Here is a 24,387-nt window from a genome sequence, read left to right on the forward strand (position 1 = left end):
TAACAATGTCAGTAAAATCGTGGGGAGTGATGGAATGGTACGACCAATCCTTAGCATGTTTGGTGGATCCAACCACCGTATCGCTCCTCCTGAAACCCCAGTTAGGCCTGAAGGAATGCGCCTTAAGTGGAGGATCCACATCGTCCCCCAGCTCGACCACCGGGACGTGGAGCTTAAGGAAAGAAGGACCATCAGGCTTGCTCCTAGGGTCCCTGTTTAGCTTGGTCCTCTTCTGGCGGCCAGACTCCCCTTTCTTGGGCCTGTAGACATTATTGATGGCCTCGCAAGCTGAAAGAGAAAGATAGAAAGAATATTAAATTGCAGGAGATAAAATGCTACAATTAAAGGGAAGGAAAAATGGTTATCCAGTTATAAATTTACCCTTATCACTGGCCTGAGAGAGACCAACTTTCTTCAAGGAAAACTCCTCTAAGAGGGTCCAGGTGTCTGTTTTCCCATCATCTGAAATTAAGGCTTGATAGGCCACCTCCTCCTCATCAGATAACCTGATGCTACCTGGACTCCCATCTGACACTTTGCAAAAGGGCCTACGGAAGAGTGTGGCCCAATCACCCCCGGCCCAGGTCAGCCTAACAAACTCATCCCTCCATTTGGGATTGTTCTCAACTATGGAATTACTATCAAAGATATGGGGGATTTTGGGCCGTTGACGAATTAAAACCCAACCCGGTTGACCCATGGAGCTGTTATAGAATTGTAAAACTTTCCTAAAGACAGCTACGGAAAGAGGAAAATTGTTTCTAAGACAAAAGACCATAAAACAGATAATGTTCCTCCAAGCGTTAGGAGGGAGTTGACAAGGGTTGATTTGTACATCAGCAAGTAAGCGGGGAATAAATTCATGGAATGGAAACCTAAGACCCGCGGTCAGGGCTCCTCGATAAATAAATAAAGTATCCCCCTCCCAGTTACATATCCTATCCCCTGGGGCAGCTGGGGTGATCCTAAGGTAAGGTGGAAGTCTGTACAGGGTGTTCATGGACTCAATTCTACCATCTAACTCATGAAAGGTGTTACCATGGTTATACGAATCTAACTCAGATAGAGAGGGATATTCATCACCTCTAGAGTTAATCATATCAATTAGGGAAGTATATGGAGATTGAATTTGAATATTTGTACCTCTCTTAGAAACATTCATCTTCTGCAAACGAGCCAAGTCACGATCCGCCATTGATATGCTTCGGTTGAATGCTTGAAACCCAGAAAAACTTGAGAAGGGTGGAGTTGCGGTGGCTGTGATTGCTGGAAATCGCCTTCTCAAAGGGAGAACTCTAGAGAGAATTGTGAGAGAAAATATGAGAAGTGTGAAGTGAAGTAAGGATTCTCACTTCACACTACACTTATATAGGCGAAAAGCTCGGAATACGAGGCGTTTTTAGGCCCATTTAGCCAGGCCCAACCTAAAAGCCCATCTACCAGAAATATCAGGAATAATCTAGAAGCTCCTATGGAAAATGAAGGGTCGAAAATCGACTAGAATTTTAAGATAATTCGATCAGAGTCCTGATCGACAAAGAAGTAAATCCGGATCGATATCTCATTCGACCAAAAGGGAAGAAATCTATTGAATTCGATCAGAGTCCTGATCGACAAAGAAGTAAATCCTGATCGATATCTCATTCGACCAAAAGGGAAGAAATCTCTTGAATTCGATCAGAGTCCTGATCGACAAAGAAGTAAATCCTGATCGATATCTCATTCGACCAAAAGGGAATAAATCTATTGAATTCGATCAGAGTCCTGATCGACAAAGAAGTAAATCCTGATCGATATTTCAATCGAACAAAAGGGTAGAAATCCACTTAGTTCGATCAGAGTCCTGATCGACAGAAGAGAAAATCCTGATCGATATTTTATTCGATCAGGGGGTAAAATTTCATTTAATTCGATCAGAATCCTGATCGAAATCGATCAGGATTCCTGATCGATTCTATGTAGATCCTGGTCGAAGATTTAATCGACTAGAGTGTCACTTTGAAGGCCAGTTCGATCAGAATCCTGATCGAAATCGATCAGGTATCCTGAACGATTCCGCATAGATCCTGATCGAAGACCCAATCGACCAGAATGTTATTTCCTGAGCTAGTTCGATCAGGATCCTGATCGAAATCGATCAGAAATCCTGATCGATTTGGTATAAACCCTGATCGATTTTAAGGCAGAAAATAAGGATAAATTCCATAAATTAAGGGAAAAATCCAGAAAAATAGGGAAATTCCTTAAAATATTTTCTGAAAAATGTTGGTATTTTCAGAAATTAAGGATAAATCCCAGAAAATTAAGGATAAATCCTAGAAAATTAAGGATAAATCCCGGAAAATTAGGGGAAAATCCAGATAATTAAGGATAAATCCTAGAAAATTAGGGAAAATCCAGAAGATTAGGATAAATCCCAGAAAATTAGGGAAAAATCCTGGAATTAAAGGAAAAATTCCTAGAGATTAGGATAATTCCTGAATAGAAGGAAAAATCATTGTAAACGTGTAGGTCGCTCCACACTTTACACAGGAAAACGAAGCCCTGTAAGGGAATAAATGAACTTAACTTTTGCGAAATCTTATACGGTTTTCCAAAAGTTGAGGGGCAAATGATAGGGATAAATAAACCCTGATTGTATAATTAAATATTACAGTTTGGGCTGCAAGGCCCAATAAGAAGATGTATGACATTCAGACCAGAAAGGTTAATATGTTGATCAGGCCTGACGGACCAGATCAGGCCTGATGGAACAAAGAAGGCCCAAAAACCCTGATTATTTATTAATTTCGTAATTAATAAATAAGGGAGAAAAATAGCTATTAAGATAAGTCCTAGTGGGGATATAAATCCTTGTAGATTGGCCTCCAAGGAACCTCAGGGAATAAGGAATCAGCTTCCTACTCCCTAGGACTCCTAAGTCTATCCTAATTCAGAGACTTGACCACCAAGTCTCCTATACCAAGTCCAATTCAAGGACTCTCACACCTATATAAGGGGTCTCACCCCACAAACCAAGAACTACGTTTTTTGACTTGATCTTTGGCAATCAGCAAGGTACGCAGGCATCTTGTTAAGGCAGATTGAGTCACGAAACACAAGAGCAGTCAAACCGAGCCTTGAAGCTCACATTCCTTAGTACTAAATACAGCGATTATATATATTAGTTTTTTATCCATAACACACAACAAATCTTATATTCTTCTAAACTTTCTCTACAAGTTAAACAAATATAATCTTACTCAACAAGTCAAAAAATAATCAAAATATAATTATAAAGTCATGTTTATAAATTAATTCACAAAAATATAAAATTATAAAATGAGGAATTTATTATTAGAGAAGCGTTTTTACATATCGACAATAGTTGTAATAATGTTGAGCGGCCTCCTTCAATATTTTCATATATTTGTATGTATAAGACTATAAGTATATGTGTGTAAGTGTTCTTTTTGAATTAAACTCTTGATTTTATGATAATTTTCTATTGTATGGTATGATTGAAGTTGTGAATTTATTAATGTTTGTGTTTCGCTTGCAAATTCAGGTTTGGTCTTATGATTCACTTTAAGTTACTTTATTTCGGTAAATTCAGATTATTCTTCTATTTTTAGGCTTGTTCTTATAATTATTATTTAATGTAATCTTAAACACGCAGGTAACACAAAATATCAAATTGATGAATGTCGGGAGTAGGACGCTGAAGTCTAAGGTTTATAAGGTCATTTCAAAATGCAGTTTAATAGACATTGGGTTGGAATCAAGAGTTCCAATGACAGGAAAATCGAAGAAAAGTTTAGAAAAAGCTAATGATTTTCTCCGAAGTTATTATTCCGAATGATCAACACGAAACCGGAAATTTAAACAATTATTTTTATTTATTCTATTTAAAAGCACGTTTATAAGACCACTATGAAAAGCGTTTTAGTAAATTAGTTGATACTCAAAATGAATAGCAAATCTCTCGTTTCATGATTTGATTCACTATAAATCAGTTAATAATAATAGACCTCCAATATTTACATATATTCCATCTATAAAACATTTTAAATTGCCAAATCATTCATAACACATTATCTGGGACGAAATTTTGATAAAAAAAATTGGTACATGTTCCGGTCAAAAAACCGAAAATAAATTTGGAAATAAAATTTGGGATAGAAGTCACTCTTTCATTAATTGGTGAATCGCGAGGGAGCTTCCTACCGATAAAACCGGAAAAACAAAATCTACTACACATTTTTAACAAAACCGAAACAAAAATACAGGCAGCAAGGCGAACAAGAAAAAATGCACACCGACATCTGATTCAACCCCCTTCTTCCTCGTCTGATTAAAGATTTCTCCGATCAGGTACATCTCAACCCCACCCACAATCTCATTTTCATACATAAATTCGAATCTGTTAAATCCTTGAAAATGAATTCTAATTATGGAAGATCTAACAAAAGCTCCAGCTTTGATTTCGATCTGGGTCTAAACTCAAACAATTCTAAACCATTAAATGATCGAAAGACCAAAACTTCAACAACCCCTTCTTATTCAGCTCCTTCTTGGCAACAAACTAATAAGCCTTCTTGGACCCACCAGCCTGCCCCACCTACTCATTCTGGATCTTTAAGTGGGCCCACCTCCATGGTTGGTGATATTACTGGACGGAGCTGGGCTAATTTAGCTCCGGCTTCCAACAATCCCAGTAGTATTGGGATTGTTAATAAGAATCCTAATTTGTTTGGTGATCTTGTGGGGCCTGCGTTAGGGAATAGTAAGGGGAGTAGTAATGTGCCTTTGAAGAATTTGACGCCGAGTATTGCTGGTAATAAGAGTGGTGGGTTTTCGATGGGGGGTGTGGCGGATTCGTTGCCTAAGAGTGGCGGCTGGGGTTCTTCGGGTGGGTTTAGTGGAAGTGGGAATGTTGGTTTAGGTGGTGGTAAGACTGGGAATGTTGGTGGAAATGTTGGTTTGGGTGGTGGTAAGAGTGTGGGGCTTGGTGGTCCGTCGATGAAGAGTTCGGGTGGGAGTGGTGTTGGTGGTGGGATGAATAGTAATAAGGATCCGTTTGGTTCTTTGCTTAATTTTGGGGCGAAGCAGCCTACTGGGATGAAGTCGGAAAGTAAGGGGAGTAGTAATAAGAAGGCTGGTTTGGTGGATGATGGATTTGGTGATTTTCAGAAGGCTCCGAAGCCGAATGTATCTGCATCTAATAATGGCACTTCGGTGAATTCGAGTGGAGGTTCTTATTCGAAAATGGATGATTTTGGGTTTTCTGCTACTCCAAATCAACCACCTGTTCAGTCAAATGTGTCTGCATCTAATGATTTTGATGTGTTGTTTTCATCGCCCTCAGTTGGCGGTGGTGCAAGTGGGTTGGAAGACCTTGGTGGCCAGCAGTCTTCTGGAATTGATGGTTGGGATACAGAGTTTGGAGGAGGGGATGACATGGGTGGGACAACTGAGCTTGAAGGTCTTCCTCCACCACCTTCGGGAGTTACAGCTGCAGCAGCAAAGAATAAGGGAATGGAAAATTACAAGCAGGGGCAATTTCCCGATGCAATAAAGTGGTTGTCTTGGGCTGTGGTTCTTTTTGGCAAAGCATCTGATAGTAACGGGACTAATGAGGTATTGTCTAGCCGGGCATCATGTTACAAAGAAGTTGGTGAGTACAAAAAAGCTGTTGCCGACTGTACAAAGGTATGTTCACTAATTATTTTTTCGTATCTTATCTGTAATACAATGCCAAATGTGTTTTTTGTGTAACTTGCCTTGCAGATTATCATCTCTTGAAGAAAATTAGAAAATTTTACGTATGAGCTTATACGTTAGTGGAGTGAAGTTAGTGTTGTTAGAGTATGGACTAGTGTTTACTATATAACTATCATTTAAAGTTTCCAAAAGATACTAGATCTTTAAGAGATTAAAATATTCTAATTTAAATTTTTAAGACTAATATTCAAAATCTAAAGATTTAGTCAATTAAGGTTTATCATTTTCTAGCATTAGTATGTGAGTGATTCCATCAATGTAATTTATTGATTTTTGTCAAATTTGCATTTTTTATTCTGTTCTGTTTTTTGATATGCATTATGTTGTGCAGGTGTTAGAACACGACGACAAAAATGTATCTGTCCTTGTACAGCGTGCCCTCTTGTACGAGAGCATGGAGAAGTACAAGCTTGGGGCAGAAGACCTCAGGACCGTGATGAGGCTTGATCCTGGTAATAGGGTTGCAAGAAGTACCATCCACCGCTTGACTAAAATGGCTGAAGGGTGATATTATTATGGAACTATGAATTTGATACCCTTTTCCTCCGTGTGTTCATGATAGCACCATGTCACCTATCTTTAAACTTGTGAATTGAATGGGAATGCTTGGTACACGTTGCACCTGTTCTTATACTTTTTAATTGTATGCTTGTATTTTTTTTCTTTTTTTGGCAAGGCATAATCCATCGTATGTATTCTATTGATAGAGATGAGAGTTGTCTTTTTCTTTCCTATTGGCCCTTAAACGTGAAACTATAACACTGTTTGACACAAAACTTCTTGGTTTAGAGAGATGAATACTCTCTCCCATTGTTGTCTACTTGTCTTCATTCTTCCTTAATAATATTTTTGGTACTTTTGTATGTTCATAGATTTTGCACTGCTGTTTATGGGCATGTAGTCATATTGAACTTATTGTTTCTGTTCAACACATGAAATACTTAAAGTTCTATTGCAACCGACTAATCATCCTCTTATTTATTGTGGTAATGGTCCTACTGCGACCTGTATATATCCACCTTTGGGTTTTTTTGTTATTTAGAATTAATGTACAGTTGAGTGTTTGCTTATGTTTATCATATTGTTACTGTGTTTTCGGTAGACATAAGTGGAGGAATGTCACAATTTTATTTGGTGTTCGTGTTGTGTATTTACACGTTAATGGCATTTAAGATGCATTGTGCAGAGAACTAAAAGGTTTTCTTCCTGAGACCATTACATTGTGAAAGTATAAAATCTATTTCATATATACCGATACACTATTTTAGAGAAAAGTGTCATTTTTGCCACTCATTTTACCTATTCCCACTTCTCAGTTTCCTATTAGTCCTTGGGAACATGAATCAGATTGTAATTGTCACCTAAGACTTGTATTCCTGTTTCTCTTCCATCTGATTGTCATTTTGCAGAATGATAAAGATCACTGAGTGACTCTGGTGTACGTGCACCAACTACTAAAAGGTTTTCTCAGTGGAGGTTTTCCTTACCAATATCTTCAGTACTTTCCTTTTCACGGAAAGTGCCGCAAGTATAATGGTTTGCTTTACAATCTCAGTTTTAGGCTGTACAACCCAGAAACGCGTGTTAATTCCCATGTATAAATTGGTGCTCTACGGCTTTCGTGAGAAATTAAAATATATATACTAGTCTTGGTACTTGATCACAGATTATCTGATTTATGCATAATCTATGTTGTAGTTATGATTAAATGTATAATTACGAGCATTGAATCCATCTATGTTTTCTTTAGACGTATGTTAGCCACATTTCTGAAATACGATGATTGATGTTTATGTGCTTGATGATATGATTGAGCATTTCTATCCTCTTATTTGCTTAATTTTGAGCTCGTTTATACTGAATGCCATAGTTAACTAGGGAAGAAGCAATGATCTTTTAATGGCAACTCATCGAGTTGTTTGTAAGAACTTCTAGTATTTTGACTTGAGGAATGTGGTCAACAAATCATTCATGTTCTCTATTTAGAGAAATGGAAAAGGTTTCTTTGCATGGAGTAGTATAATGAGTGAGGATGAAGTCTGAAGATAAATAGAGTGATGGTAGGAGCCAGGAAACTGAACGGTTTGGAGGACTTTTCTGACCTGTTCCTTAGGAAGAAGCCATTGGAGGAGTTGGGAGACAAACAGAAAGTTGTTGTGCTATTTACTTTTGCCCCAGTCTTCTGTTTTCTTGCACTTCAATATTGTGAGCTTTGGTGTGATGAGTTTATGTTATCCCAATATGATTTTGATGCCTTTTTGGGAAACTGTTTTGCTGTCTTGGCGTTTCTGCAACTGCTTAGGTGTGGTTACTAGTTGCAGGGGAATAGCCGGATAGGTGTTTCAACTTGCAAGACTTGTTTGTGTGTTTTACGCTTTCCTTGATACACTTCTATACGATTGCAAGTAGGCCTGTCAAAAAAATTCGAAAAATCCGATATCCGTCCGAAAAATTCGCATTCGTATCCGAGAAAAAACGGATATTATCCGTATTCGAAATAAAGCGGATATTAGCATATCTGTATCCGAATTATCCGTTTGACAGCCCTGCAAGGGGCTTAAATGTTATGTGGCAGACTGGATTTCCAACTATAATTGAACCTAAAAATTAAATAACATTATTATTATTATTATTATTATTATTATTATTATTATTATTATTATTATTGTTGTTGTTGTTGTTGTAAAAAAGTTTGAACAGCTTAGTAAAAAATGTGCATTAAATTTAGTGAAAACAGCGTCCACACGTAAGAAAAAGGTTAAACTGATTCAAGCTAAGAAAGGTGAAATGATCCAATAAAATTTTTAAGTAAATAAATGGACCTAATAATTTCTTAATTAATTTATTTATTTATTGGCAAAAGGAGAAGTTGATTAACTTGAATATATATTCGTTTGACCTATTAAACCACAAGTTTCATTTATTGAGGACAGTAAATCTTTTGTTCTTATTATCTGGAAAATTTTAGGAAACATATATTTATTGTAAGAGTTATTAGCCGAACTTGTTGTTTTTTGCCCCTTAACTAATCATCTTTTTTTTTTCTGAAAAAAATCTAACGAACTTATAAAAAAAAATTAATTAAATTGGCAAAGAAAGTTAACTAGAGTCAACCCCGAAACCAACCTAGATACGATAACCAATCTAGATAAAAAAAAACAGACAAACAGATTAATATATAAATAAATAATTTTAATTCTAACAAAATTGTACATTTAACTGCAATAATGTAAATTGATAAAATTAATAACATCAATAAAATTAACAAACATATTGTATTATTGTTGTCATGGATAAAAAACTAAAGTTATTATTTGCTGTATTTATTACTAAGATTCGGGAGCTCAAGGCCTTTAATGGCTGCTCTCGTGTTTCGTAGCTTAATTCTGCTTTTACGAGATGCACGTATCTCTGTGAATTAGAGAATCAAGCCAAAAAACGTAGTTCTGATCTGTGGGGTGAGGCCCCTTATACAGGTGTGAGAGTCCTTGAATTGGACTTGGCATAGGAGACTTGATGGTCAAGTCTCTGAATTAGGATAGACTTAGGAGTCCTAGGAAGTAGGAAGCTGACTCCTTATCTCATGAGGTTCCTTGGAGGCCAATTTACAAGGATTTATATTCCCACTAGGACTTATCTTAATAGCTGTTTTCCTCCCTTATTTATTAATTACGAAATTAATAAATAATCAGGGCTTTTGGGCCCTCTTTGTTCCATCAGGCCTGATCAATGCGTTGACCTTTTTGGTCTGAATGTCATACATCTTCTTATTGGGCCTAGCAGCCCACACCTTATAATATTTAATTATACAATCAGGATTTATTTATCCCTATCATTTGCCCCCCAACTTTTGGGAAACATTGATTAAGTTTCGCAGCAGTTAAGTCTATTCATTCCTTTACAGGGTTTCGTTTCTGCGTAAAGTGTGGAGCGACCTACACGTTTACAACGATTGTTCCTTTTATTCAGGAATTTCCAGGAATTTTTCCCTTAATTTTCTGGGATTTGTCTTTAATTTTCTTAATTTCTGGGATTTATCCTTAATTTTCTGGATTTTTTCCTTCATTTTCTGGATTTTTCCCTTAATTTCTGGGATTTATCCTTAATTTTCTGGATTTTTCCCTTAGTTTTTGGGATTTATCCTTAATTTTCTGGATTTTTACCTTAATTTTCTGGATTTTTCCCTTAATTTCTGGGATTTATCCTTAATTTTCTAGATTTTTCCCTTAATTTCTGGGATTTATCCTTAATTTTCTGAATTTTTCCCTTAATTTCTGGGATTTATCCTTAATTTTCTCTATTTAACCCATTTTTCTAATTAAATAATCAAAAAAATAGAACTTTTGCTGCTCAATACATCCTAGGCGTTGTTGATCCACGCCCAGGAGACAGTTTCCTAACAACGTCTAGGAAATTTGCGTCCTGGGCGTTGTTGGAGGCTGATGCTTCCTGGGCGTTGTTGATCCACGCCTAGGAGCCATACTTCTAACAATGGCTCGGGACAATGCACCCTAGGCGTTGTTGAAGGCTGATGCGTTCATAGATCCTAGGCGTTGTGCACCCACGCCTAGGAGACAGGTTTAGCACCACGCCTAGGAGACATACACTCTGGGCGTTGTTAAAGGCTAATGCTTCCTGGGCGTTGTTGATCCACGCCTAGGAACCATACTTCTAACAATGGCTCGGGACAATGCACCCTAGGCGTTGTTGAAGACTGATACTTCCTGGGCGTTGTTGATCCACGCCTAGGAGCCATACTTCTAACAATGGCTCGAGACAATGCACTCTAGGCGTTGTTGAAGACTGATGCTTCCTGGGCGTTGTTGATCCACGCCTAGGAGCCATACTTCTAACAATGGCTCGGGACAATGCACCCTAGGCGTTGTTGAGGCTTTTCGAGCCTTGATTCATTCAATGAACTTTGATTTTTGATTACAACTCTTTTCAAAATTCAAATTTTATGGGCTTCCCGCTTTTTTTAGGCCCATTTCTTTTAGGTCCAGGCACGTTTATGCATCCTTAAGCTCTTCTATTTAAGAGGAGGAGTGTGAGTTCATTTCTCACACTTCACTTTCACAAAAAAAATTTCACTTCTACTCTGCAATTATTCTCTCAAGAATCGCCACCTCAAAGCGATTTCCGGCTTTCTAGTCCGCCGCTTTCTGGGCTTATTTTGAAGATTCCGTTTGAATCTTCATCTTCTTCACTTACCTTCAAGAGCTTCCTGGGTTTTTGTCTTCATCCATGGCGGATTCTAATTCATCTCACTCCCATGTTCCCCAAGCTGTTGCCCGTCCCTCTAGGGCCAGCCGAGGTAAAAAATCTCTTGTACATTCCTCAGTTATTTCTCTTAGGGATCTTTTAACCGAATTCGGGCAAGCCTTTCCTAACATGTTACACTTAGATGCATATAATTATCCTTCTAGATTTGGTCCAGATCAAGTAGGTACCATAGCCCGCCTTTTTGGTATTTTACACCCTTATAGGGCCGAGGCTCCAGGCCCAAATGATAGGGCCTGCTACCCAAAGCCTGGGGCCATTCGGGTCTATAAGGAAACCTTCTATGCTGGTTTTCGCCTTCCTCCTCATCCTTTTGTTTTTCGCCTTTTGGCTGAAGCCCGAGTCTGTCCGACCCAACTTACACCCAATTCTTGGCGTTTTATTCACTATTATATGGCCCAATCTCGTAAACACGGTTTTGAGCCAAATGTTTGTGTCTTTTGTTATTTATTTAAATTTGTAAATGCTTCTGAGGACCAAGGATGGGTCAAAATAGTTCATAGATCCTTGGCCCGCTCCTGCTTTATTTCTGGCACCAACCCCGACTCGTATCCAACATGGAAGAATGAGTGGTTTTATGTGTTTCTGGATTCGGGTCCTTAAGAGACCTAAAATTGGGGATAGATGAGGATGCGGCCATCAAGGCCATCACTGCTGATAACTTGCATTATTGCGCTCTCATCCTTTCAGAGGGTAATTTGCAAGGTTTAGGTCTAAGTGACCTTGGTCCTGAGGGTATTTCTTTCCCCTTTTTGTTCCATTTTCTTAATTCCTTATTTGTCCTTCTTCTTATGTGCCTGTATCTGCCTGCATCTAGGGCAGCTTTGGACACGATCTTCATGAAGCGGGAGGCCCATGCTACCAAGGGCTCTGCTATTGAGACCCACCGCGACAAGCGGGTTAGGGTTGGTGACGGCCCTTCAGTCACAGTTCAGGAGGCCGTCCCTACCTTTTTATCCCAGAGGCCTCTTAGCCTTGACGAGGATACCTCTCCTTTCACAGTCACTTGGGGCCTTCAGAGGAGGGACACGGTGGTAGGAAGTTCCGAGGCTGCCGCCGTTTGGTCTGAGAGTGTGATTACGCCTCGTGACAGGGCTGAGATTGTAGAGTCTTCTGATGACCTACAGATTGAGCGTCTGGGTGCTCAGGCCGTGGCTTCTGTAAGCTTCTTCCTCGTCTCCTTTTTTAACTGTTTTTTTTATTATCTCTTTCATACTTACTTACTGTACTTGGATATGCTCGTGTAGATGAATACCTATCTCCAGGCTGCCCTTCACAATTTGAAGGATGTGAGGACTAGCCTAACTATTGCTGAGAGAGATAGGGATAGGTACCTCAAGGCTTCCGAGGCCAACTTCACCCGTTTCCGTGAGGTAGAGAAGGAGCTGGCGGATGAAAAGGAGAAAGTTCGTAAGCTGGAGCTGGATGCTCAAAGGGCCCGAGCTGAGGTGATAGCTGAGTATAAGGCATCTCAGGACTTTCAAGATGTCCTAAATGCTGAGTACAATGCTAACTTCCCGGAGACCTTTTCCAGCTGTTGGGAGCAGATAGTAGAGGAGATTGGGAAGAAGATTCTGGAGGTGACTCTCACTGCCTATCCAGTCCCTGTTATTCCTGGGAAAGAGCCTCTTCTTGATGATATTCCTCTTTCTCCTACTCTTACTACTTCTGCTGAGGCCGCAGCTGTTTCTCCTCGAGATGCTGATCCTGTGCCAGTTCCTTCTTCTGCTGCCGATGAAGGAAACATTGATGATGACTTTTTCAAGGATCTTTGAGTATTTTGTTTTTCTTGTTTGGCCCATTGTGGCTTTCTATGTATTGACTTAATCGTATTCAGAACTTATTACCCTTCGGGGTTTATTATGCTATTTTAAGTTATTTGTTTGCTTTTCTACTATCCTTTTCAAGTACTTGTACTGTTAGCTTGCTAGCCTTTTAAAAGCTATCTCCTATTTTCCTCGTACTTGTACTAAAATAGATAAGCAAACTTAATAATAGTATGAACCAAGTAGTTCTATGAACTAAAAAATTGTAAAGCAAATTTTACGGCAACTCTTGGGATTCATCCCTTACACCATTCCTAAAAACAAAGCTAAAATATGTAAATCCTAAGCAATCAAAGCTTCAAGGTGCTTTTCAACCTACTTGTCACCTTGACAAGTGAGAATCATGTTTAATGGCTTTACACATAGTAAACCTTCAGGTTTTGTGCATGCAAAGTTCTCGGGACTTCATCACCATCCATAGTCTCCAGCTTGTAGGTTCCTCTACCTTGTACACTCTTGACCTTATATGGCCCTTCCCAATTTGGGGCAAGTTTCCCTTTCTGCCCTACACCAGAAGCTTCCACCTTCCTCAAGACTAGGTCACCCTATTTGAAGAACCTTTCTTTAACCCTTAGGTTGTAGTAGAATGAAGCATTTTTCTGATATTCTACTATCTTTGCATGTGCCTTATCTCGCACTTCATCGATTAAATCCAGGGCTAACCTCTGCCCTTCCTCATTTTCTTCTGCATTGAAAGCCTGAATCCTTGGAGAGGAATGTGATATCTCTACTGGAACTACTGCTTCTGCCCCATATGCCAACATGAAGGGAGTTGCTCCTGTCGTGACTCTACAGGTAGTCCTGTAGGCCCATAATATTGGAAGTATTTCATCAACCCAATTATTTCTTGACTTCTCGATCCTCTTCTTTAGTCCATCCAGGATTATCCGATTTGCTACCTCCGCTTACCCATTGGCTTGCGGGTGAGCCAAAGAGGTGAACCGTAACTCAATTTCATTTTCTTCACAATACTTCTTGAATTCCTCATTGTTGAATTGTGTTCCATTGTCAGTGACGAGAATACGGGGAATTCCATATCGGCACATAATGTTTTCCCACAGGAATTGTGCAACCTGCTTAGTTGTGATCTTGGCCAAGGGTTTGGCTTCGATCCACTTGGTGAAATAATCAATGGCTACAATCAGAAACTTCCTTTGTGATGTGGCCATGGGAAAAGGCCCCAAAATATCCATTCCCCACATAGCAAAAGGAATGGGCGAGTTGATAGAGGTCAGCATCTCGGGGGGTTGTCTAACAACAGGTGCATGCTTCTGACAGCGGTCACATTTCTTCACGTATTCTTTGGTATCAGCCATCATTCCTGGCTAATAAAAGCCTAAACGAGTTATCTTATGAGCCAAGGCCCTGCCCCCCAAGTGTTGTCCACAAATACCTTCATCAACTTCTTCAAGAGCCAAGCGTGCCTCATCGGGCCTGAGACACCTCAAGTAGGGAACCACGAAAGATCTTTTATAAAGAATCCCATCTATCAAAGAGTACCTTAGTGCTCGAACAGTTAACTTCCGTGCTTCAGTTGCATCGCATGACAACCAACCGGTCTGAATGTGAGCCTTGATGGGATCAATCCATGACGTCCCCAGGCCTATGGGAGCCACAATCTTAACATCTATGCTTCGTGTCTTCAAAACACGGAAGTACACACTTCCTGAACTTTCTTCAATCTCAGATGAAGCAAACTTTGATAACGCATCTACCTTAGCATTTTCTTCCCTTGGAATGTGCTCAACATGACATTCATTAAATTGGGTCATCACAGCCCTTACTAGGCGGACATATTTAGCCATCGTCTCATCCCTTGCCTTAAATTCTCCCTTTACCTGGGATATGACCAGCTTCGAGTCTCCACGGACCTTTAAGTTTTTGACTCTAAGTGTTCCAGCTAGGCCAAGGCCAGCTATCAGGGCTTCATATTCTGCCTCATTGTTTGTGGTTGGAAAGTCTAGCTTCATAGCATACTCAATTAAGAACCCATCAGGGCTTTGCAAAACCAATCCTGCTCCACTGGAGTTCGTTTTTGATGCTCCATCAAAATAGAGAACCCAATATTCTTTATCATCCTTCTCTTTGCCCCCATTATCGACTCCCTTGTCTTGAGGTATGGCATCTTCCTGCCCCCCGACTTCTTGGTTGGGTATGGTACATTCCACCACGAAGTCAGCTAGTGCCTGGGCTTTTATTGCCGTACGTGACGTATACTTGAGATCGAACTCTCCCAGCTCTATTGCCCACTTAATCAATCTCCCACTTGCCTTGGGACTGTGAATGATATTTCTCAGGGGCTGATTTGTTAGCACCTCAATCTGGTGAGCCTGAAAATAAGGACGCAGCTTTCTCGAAGCCATTACCAAGGCTAAAGCAAATTTTTCAATAGCTGAATAATTCAACTCAGCACCATGCAAAATTTTGCTGACATAGTATACGGGTTTCTGGATTTTCAATTCCTCCTTAACCAACACCGCGCTCAAGGCGCTCTCTGAAACAGCCAAGTACAAGAATAAAACTTCACTCAGAACTGGCTTGGCCAACAACGGGGCCGGGGCCATATACTTCTTTAACTCTTCAAATGCCTTCTGGTTTTCCTCACTCCATACAAAGTCTTTGATGTTCTTTAGTGACTTGAAGAATGACAAGCACTTGTCTCATGACTTGGAGATGAATCGTCCTAGCGCAGCAACCCTTCCTGTGAGCTTCTGAACATCCTTGACAGTTTTTGGTGGTTCCATGTCCAGGATCGCCTTTATTTTATCGGGGTTAGCCTCAATTCCCCTCTTTGAGACCATCAATCCCAAAAATTTTTCAGATCCTACTCCGAAAGCACACTTCGTAGGATTCAACATCATCTTGTGGTATCTCAGGACCTCAAAAGCTTCCCTCAAATGGGCTATATGATCAGTCTTTACTAGACTCTTGACTAACATGTCATCAACATAGACTTCCATAGTCTTACCAATAAGATCTTTAAAAATTTTGTTTACCAACCTTTGATAGGTGGCTCCTGCATTCTTGAGACCAAACGCCATAACAAGATAACAATAAACACCAAAGTCAGTGATGAATGATACCTTTGGAATGTCATCCTTATGCATTTTGATCTGGTTATATCCGCTAAATCCATCCATAAAACTCAGCATCTCATGTCCAACAGTGGCATCAATCAAAGTATCAATTCTTGGCAGCGGAAAACAGTCTTCAGGGCATGCATCATTCAGATCAGTAAAGTCTATACACATCCTCCATTTTCCATTAGCATTCCTTACCATTACAGGATTTGCTAACCACTCCGGAAATTGGATCTCCTCAATGAAACCAGTCTCTAAGAGCTTTTCTACTTCCTGTTTTATAGCCTCTTGTCTTTCCGGGGTAAAATTTCTTTTCTTTTGTTTCATTGTCTTCCGGCTTGGATCCACGTTTAGCTTGTGAGTAATTAACTCCGGGTCTATGCCTGGCATATCAGCTGCTGACCATGCAAACACATCACTATTTTCTTGCAAAAATTTCACTAACTTCCCTCTAAGGGGCTCCTCTAACGTGGCTCCAATGAAAGTCATCCTCTCAGGATTCTCGGGGTCTAAAGGAACCGAAACTAATTCTTCTGCTGGCCTTCCTCTATTCTCGTCATTTTCTCGAACATCCATATCTTCAATAGGAAGAACCTGCCCCCCGACTCCATCTGCCCTCAAAGAGGCCACATAACAGCTTCTAGCCATTTTTTGATCTCCTCTCTCTTCTCCAATCCCGTTTTGGGTGGGAAACTTCATGACTGAATGGTAGGAAGAGGGGACTGTCTTGAAGGCATGTATCCCTGTTCTCCCCATGATAGCATTATAAGTTGAACTAGCCTTTACCACCACGAAATCCAGCATCTGCGTTGCTTGCCTTGGTTCCGTACCTATGGTGGTCGACAATTTGATTATCCCTTCCACAGGACATTCTACTCCAGCAAATCCATATATCGGCATATCGGGTTGTGTCAACTGGGAGTCGTTATACCCCATCCTTAGAAAGGTGTCGTGGAGCAAGATATCCACAGAAGCACCATTATCCACAAGGACCCTCTTAACCGGGCTATTTCCTATTATCGGTGTTATGACCAGCGGGTCGTCATGGGGAAACTTCACACCCTCTAGGTCGGAATCATCAAAAGTCAATGTTACTTCTGTCCTGGCCCTCTTCAGGGCTTCTCCAACAATATGCATAACCTCCCTAGTATATGCATTTCTGGAATTTTTGGATAATCCAGCAGCAGTTGGACCTCCAAAGATCGTGTTTATCACAGGTCCTCGAGGGCGTCGCGGTCCTCCAAAAATTGCATTTATAACCGGCCCTCTAGGTTGGGGATTCCACCCCTGATCGTCTTGGTCCCTCCTACGATCTTCAAAGTTCTTCCTTCCATTATTTTTTCTGTCCCCTCCATCTCCAGTATACTTGTTCAATCTTCCTTTTCGAATCAAAAACTCAATTTCATCTTTCAATTGCCTACACTCATCGGTGTTGTGGCCAACATCCTTATGAAACCTGCAATACTTGCTCTTATCTAGCTTGGCGGGATCAACCTTCAAGGGCTTAGGCCAGCGAATATCTCTATCTTTCTCAATCTCCATCAAAATCTGACTTCTAGGAGCATTCAGCTTAGCGTATTCAGTGAACTTTTGCCCAGGTCCTCCCTTCTTGGGGGTTGAATCAGGATTTTGTTCGGTTCTAGAATATTTGTCCTTTGCAATATATTCTAAATCAGTTTTCCGCTTCTTGCCTCCGGTGGGCTCATTACTTACTACGGTCTTCCTCATACTTTCTTCAACCTTGATATACTTCTCTGCCCTCTCTTGGAGCTGCAACATGCTTTCAGGGGGATGTTTGGCCAAGGACATCTTAAAAAACTCGTCCCTAGTTCCTTGTTGTAGTGCTATCATGGCTACCTTATCATCAAGGTCCGGGACTTTTAAAGCCTCCTTTGTGAAACGATTCAGGTAATCTCTCAGGATTCCTTAGCTCCCTGCACAAGACTCATAAGAGATGCTGAACTTTTCTCATGGACTCTTCCACTGATGAATTGCTTAATAAAAGCCTGACTTAATTCTCTGAACGATCCAATAGAGTTTGGGGGCAGGCGACTGTACCATCTTTGAGCCATACCCGACAGGGTTTGAGGGAAGGCCCGACACTTTATAACATCATTCACGGGTTGCAGCAGCAGTGCATTAGAGAATGTCCTAACATGATTAGCGGGGTCTCCCGTGCCATCATAGGCTTTGATAGTGGGTATCTTGAATTTCCTTGAGATATGGGCATTCATTATCTCTTCTGTGGAGGGTGGAGTTGGATCATCAGGATCTCCAAGGGGAAGGAGATTGCTTGGATCAGTTCTTGGGACAACAGCCCTTCTTCGTACCGGACCACCCAGGTCTATGATAGGAGGAGGATTTCTCCCCCTAGGAGGTATCTGGGGTCTGGTGGCCTGGTGAGCCTCCAAATCACGCCTCAGCCTTTGGATTTCAGCCTCATGAGCCCTGATCCTTTCCTGCACTTCTTGGGGATTCGCCCCTGGGGTGCTTTGAGGGCGTTGCATTCCATCGGCCATTGGCTCTTTTCCAGGACGCCTCCTTCTCGGGGCCACTTCATCATCCGAAGATTCGGAGTCTCTCTCAGTGTAAGGACCAGAAAATTCCCGATCCTCGGGGATAGGAGCCAAACCTCATATATAGGGGGGCGACTGCCCTCGTGCTTCGCTTCGCCCAGCATATCCACTTCCTCCAACCTCGGGGTGAAGGGGCATCCCATAAGGGGGGTTAGTAGTAACAATAGTTGAATATTCATACCCGACGGGTTGAGAATTCACAGGTATATGCACTTGTTGAACTTGAGGATTCGTACCTTGAATAGTCGGGGGAGTTGTCCCTTGTGGCTGAGGTTGAGTTGCCCCTATCTGGGCTTCCCCCTGAGTAGATGCATAAGTTGAATGGGGAGGAACCTCCACGGTTGACGAAATCACCTGGGTTGTCTCTGATGGTGTTCCTTCCTCTAGAGCTCTAATTGTTCTCCGTGTTCTCGCCATGGTTGTTGTTGTGCTTTCCCACAGACGGCGCCAAATGTTATGGATAAAAAACTAAGGTTATTATTTGCTGTATTTATTACTAAGATTCGGGAGCTCAATGCCTTTAATGGCTGCTCTCGTGTTTCGTAGCTTAATTCTGCTTTTACGAGATGCCTACGTATCTCTGTAAATTAGAGAATCAAGCCAAAAAATGTAGTTCTGATCTGTGGGGTGAGGCCCCTTATATAGGTGTGAGAGTCCTTGAATTGGACTTGGCATAGGAGACTTGGTGGTCAAGTCTCTGAATTAGGATAGACTTAAGAGTCCTAGGAAGTAGGAAGCTGACTCCTTATCTCATGAGGTTCCTTGGAGGCCAATCTACAAAGATTTATATTCCCACTAGGATTTATCTTAATAGTTGTTTTCCTCCCTTATTTATTAATTACGAAATTAATAAATAATCAGGGCATTTTGGCCCTCTTTGTTCCATCAGGCCTGATCTGGTCCATCAGGCCTGATCAATGCGTTGACCTTTTTGGTCTGAATGTCATACATCTTCTTATTGGGCCTAGCAGCCCACACCTTACAATATTTAATTATACAATCAGGATTTATTTATCCCTATCAATTGTACTTCGCTCTAATCCAAAATATTATATATATATATATATATATATATTATCGCAGCCGCTAATATTCGGTCCATATTTGTTAAACCCCACGCGCTCACAGGTAATAGCCTACAAAATCACAAATCACGTGAACAAATATAAACCGCATACATTCCGAGTCAGGAGCCATAATCATAAATTATATTCTCGTGACCAAGAGGATAGTTATATCACTTCAACATTTACACATGAGAAAATAAGTTTATTATTTAAATTTGTAGGATCTGATATTTTGATAATTTTAATTATATATAAACATTGTAAGCATGAAAAAACGAGTCTCGCATATAAAAACTTGATCTTATTATTGCGGATTTACATAGAATCTCAATTTTTCATTAAATTATATTTTAATTAATAAGTTTAGATTAAATTAAATTTTCATATTAAAATATTGATACGTGTGGATATATATTATATATGAAGATATATACTTTAAAAAATATAGTTAACACTAGTTAATATTTTCATAATTTTATAAAATTAGTTGGGTTTATTTAAAAAATTAAGTTAGTTGATTAACTTGAAAAAAATTGAGAAATTTGTTGAATTTTTTAAGCTAATAGCTCATTATTCTAATAGCAGTTTCTTACAATAACGTAAGTTTTTTCCTCACAAAAGAAATTTACGTTCTCATATTGGCAATTACCTCCCCCATCACCCAATCAGTGTCTCGGTTTTTTTATAATGTGACTTGTATTTACGAGAAATGGGTCAAAATGTCGATTCTGGATGTTAAATGACTCAAAATGTTGTTTTTGAAAATAATAACCCAAAATGTCAATTTATAACCGCACTCTAGGGTTTTGTATTTTTTTTCAAATATGAAAACGCTACATCGTGTCGCGTTTTGTCACTTTACTCTTTTTTTTATAATTTACAAAACGCTAGACGAAGTAGTGTTTTGGGATTAAAACGCTACATGATGTACCGTTTGGAATCAAAACGCTACTTTATCTAATATTTTGTACATATAAAAAAAACCAAAGTGACAAAACGCTACACGATATAGCGTTTTGGACTTTTTACATAAACGTTACCCGATATACTATTTTCAAGTACGTGACATTTTGGGCAATTATTTTTAAAAGTGACATTTTGAGTCTTTTTAACCCTAAAATGATATTTAGGGCCCCCACCCGGTATTTACCACCCCAAGATTAAATGTTCTATTCCATTAGAAATACTGTAGTGAACATGATTGTAAAAATCGGTAATCAGTTTAGGTACCGATTAACCTAATCGGCAAATCGGGGATTAATCATAGGGATTAATCGAAATAAAAATCGGATATATTTATTAAGAAATACAGTATATAATTAAAAAATAATATTAAAAATATTAATCGAATTTCAAAAAATAAATCGATAAAATATTTTTTAAAGATTAATTAAGAATTTTCTTAAAATCCGGAATTTTTAGAACACCGTATGGAGTTGTTATATTAGGTAAATAGGAGTGTGGTAGAAGTACATCAAATTAGTCAAGATTAGAGATGCACAAAAGGCCCACCGGGCCGGGTCTTGACCGGACCTTAAAAAGCCCGGTTTTTGACCGGGCCGGGCTTTTCGGACTTTGACTTTGACTGGGTCGGGCCGGGCCGGGCTTTCCGGAAATTTTAAAGCCCGTTTGGGCCCTCGAGTCGGGCCTAACCGGGCTTTTTTTCGGGCCGGATCGGATCGGGCCGGGCTTTTTTCTAATTTAAATCGGATCTAGTATTATTAGAGATTCCGAAGAATACATGTGTTAGCAACTAGATCATTGTAAAAATGTATTAGTTTACATGGAATATTTTAGGAAAATATTACTTCGTTGAAAACATTTAAGTGCGGCAAAAAATAAACATGGTTATATGATAACAATGATATCATTGTTATGATAACAATGATATCCAAATATTCATGATAATGATATCCAAATATATATAGTGTACTTATTATATCTTCTTTCATTATTTATGCAACGAAGTATATAAATAATATTATTAATCACAAATATGTGTTTAAAGTATTATTTATATGTATAGTAAATGTGAATTTATAAATATATAAGAAAATATATTAGAATAATCAAATTATAACCAGGTTTTTTCGGGTTTTTAATCGGGCCGGGCCGGGCCAGACTTTGCCTAAAAATATAGGGTCCGTCGAGGCCCGAAGCCCGGACCGAGTTTTAACCGGATCGGACTTGACCGGGTTTTGACCTGATCGGGCCGGACCAGATTTTCAGGCCCGGACTTTTTATGCATCTCTAGTCTACATGCAGGAAAGTCTGCGCAGAGAATTATAAAAAAAATATCTCCCCCGTCAAAACTCACTCTCTTTTGTTGATCTTGTTGCAAGTTGAATCAATCAAAGAGCTGAGAAACATATAAATAATCTTAATTTTTAGATTTATAATTTTTATCGGTCCCAAGTCTCTCAAATGCAAACCCCCTGGACTATATATATATGGACCCTCCCCTCTCCTCTCTTCAATCAATACACAAAACTACAAAAGTAATACATATGCTATTTTTATATATTCGCAAGCTCCCTATTTAAATTCTAAAACCACCTCTCTCTCTCTCTCCACCAAGATGTGTGGTGGTGCAATTATTTCAGACATTGAGGCTCCTCCAGTGAGGACTCTGTAATATCCCGTAATTTTTTTAGAATTCGATTAATAAAAGAATAATAGAATAAAAAAGATTAAAATTAGATAAGGACTAGGATTTAAAATTGGGTTTGAATATTGGGCCTAAAATTTGGATCCAATTCTAATATGGATAACTTGTAGGTTAAGATATGGGGTTTTGTATCGTTATAAATACACCATATTCGTCTTCCTCGTTTTTTATATAAGAATTCGTAGGGCTCTTCTCAGCAAAAATCAGCAGTCTTGTAAAATTCGTAGAAAATTCATCGTAAGTCGGAATTCAGTGATTTTGGACTTTTCGGAGAGGTCTTTTCGTTATCTTCAACTTTGATGTTTCGTGTTTTCCAAGAAATTGTCATTTAGAGGGTCAAAATCGAGCAGTTTCAGATCTGGTCAGGTTTTTAGGTAAGTTTTCGATCGATCTTACTGGTGTTTTCAAAATTGTATGTTATGCGTTTATATTTGATTATCAAAATATGGGCTAAGTGATGATATTTTTGAATGTATTATGTGTTACAAGTATACGTATTATTGTATATATGTGGTGTGTAGACGATAATTTTAGATCTCTGATTTGTGCCATGGTTTGTGAAAATATCGAATAAGAATTTAGGACCGCAGTCACCGGATTGTAGTGACAGTTTTATGAAAATTTAGGACCGTTATCACCGGGTTGTAGTGGTCGTGGCATGGGTTATGGATTTTGAATTATTGTTGTTTATGTGCTATGTGTATCGAATAAGAATAAGAATATGTATCAAAAGTGTTTGTTTCTTATATCGTATCATATTGATTATCGTATTTTTTTAATATGTGTATGTGTTACTTGGCCTACTAGTTGGATCGATTATTTTCTTGCTGGGCTGTATAGCTCATTCTTACAATTTCAGGTTTCGTCCGAGATTCGAGTTGTATAGCATTGGAGTTCGAGGACCTTAGTTTTGGAGTAGATTGACTTTTGGGCTTCCGCTTTTAGCTGCGCTTTTGTAATAGTGACCTCTGTGATAGAATTTTAGATCAATAAATTGTATTTTGTACTAATTTTGATTTAGAGTTAATGGTCCGGAAGTGCGGGCTGTTACAGTTGGTATCCAGAGTAGGCTGTCCTTCGGAAAGTGTTAGGTATGAGACTAGTACATTCCCTAGGATTCGATCTTGTGGACCATAGTTTGACCTTTGGTAGATCAGGGGGTAGATGTGTCTCGAACTTTAGGATTGTTGTGAATTTGGGGACCAAATTCTTTTTAAGGAGGGTAGTATGTAATATCCCGTAATTTTTTTAGAATTCGATTAATAAAAGAATAATAGAATAAAAAAGATTAAAATTAGATAAGGACTAGGATTTAAAATTGGGTTTGAATATTGGGCCTAAAATTTGGATCCAATTCTAATATGGATAACTTGTAGGTTAAGATATGGGGTTTTGTATCGTTATAAATACACCATATTCGTCTTCCTCGTTTTTTATATAAGAATTCGTAGGGCTCTTCTCAGCAAAAATCAGCAGTCTTGTAAAATTCGTAGAAAATTCATCGTAAGTCGGAATTCAGTGATTTTGGACTTTTCGGAGAGGTCTTTTCGTTATCTTCAACTTTGATGTTTCGTGTTTTCCAAGAAATTGTCATTTAGAGGGTCAAAATCGAGCAGTTTCAGATCTGGTCAGGTTTTTAGGTAAGTTTTCGATCGATCTTACTGGTGTTTTCAAAATTGTATGTTATGCGTTTATATTTGATTATCAAAATATGGGCTAAGTGATGATATTTTTGAATGTATTATGTGTTACAAGTATACGTATTATTGTATATATGTGGTGTGTAGACGATAATTTTAGATCTCTGATTTGTGCCATGGTTTGTGAAAATATCGAATAAGAATTTAGGACCGCAGTCACCGGATTGTAGTGACAGTTTTATGAAAATTTAGGACCGTTATCACCGGGTTGTAGTGGTCGTGGCATGGGTTATGGATTTTGAATTATTGTTGTTTATGTGCTATGTGTATCGAATAAGAATAAGAATATGTATCAAAAGTGTTTGTTTCTTATATCGTATCATATTGATTATCGTATTTTTTTAATATGTGTATGTGTTACTTGGCCTACTAGTTGGATCGATTATTTTCTTGCTGGGCTGTATAGCTCATTCTTACAATTTCAGGT

General features: G+C 39.1%; 1 protein-coding gene across 1 annotated transcript; it reads left to right on the plus strand.

Moving 5' to 3' along the window:
- Positions 1 to 4,183: 4,183 nt before the first annotated feature.
- Positions 4,184 to 6,632, plus strand: LOC141683981 (uncharacterized). Its single transcript, XM_074488796.1, has 2 exons — positions 4,184 to 5,691; positions 6,095 to 6,632. Exons 1-2 carry the CDS (start codon positions 4,420 to 4,422, stop codon positions 6,269 to 6,271), a joined length of 1,449 nt encoding a protein of 482 aa, XP_074344897.1. The 5' UTR covers positions 4,184 to 4,419; the 3' UTR covers positions 6,272 to 6,632.
- The last annotated feature ends 17,755 nt before the right edge of the window (positions 6,633 to 24,387 follow it).

The sequence above is a fragment of the Apium graveolens genome, chromosome 9, assembly GCF_009905375.1.
Source record: "Apium graveolens cultivar Ventura chromosome 9, ASM990537v1, whole genome shotgun sequence".
NCBI classification, from domain to species: Eukaryota; Viridiplantae; Streptophyta; class Magnoliopsida; order Apiales; family Apiaceae; genus Apium; species Apium graveolens.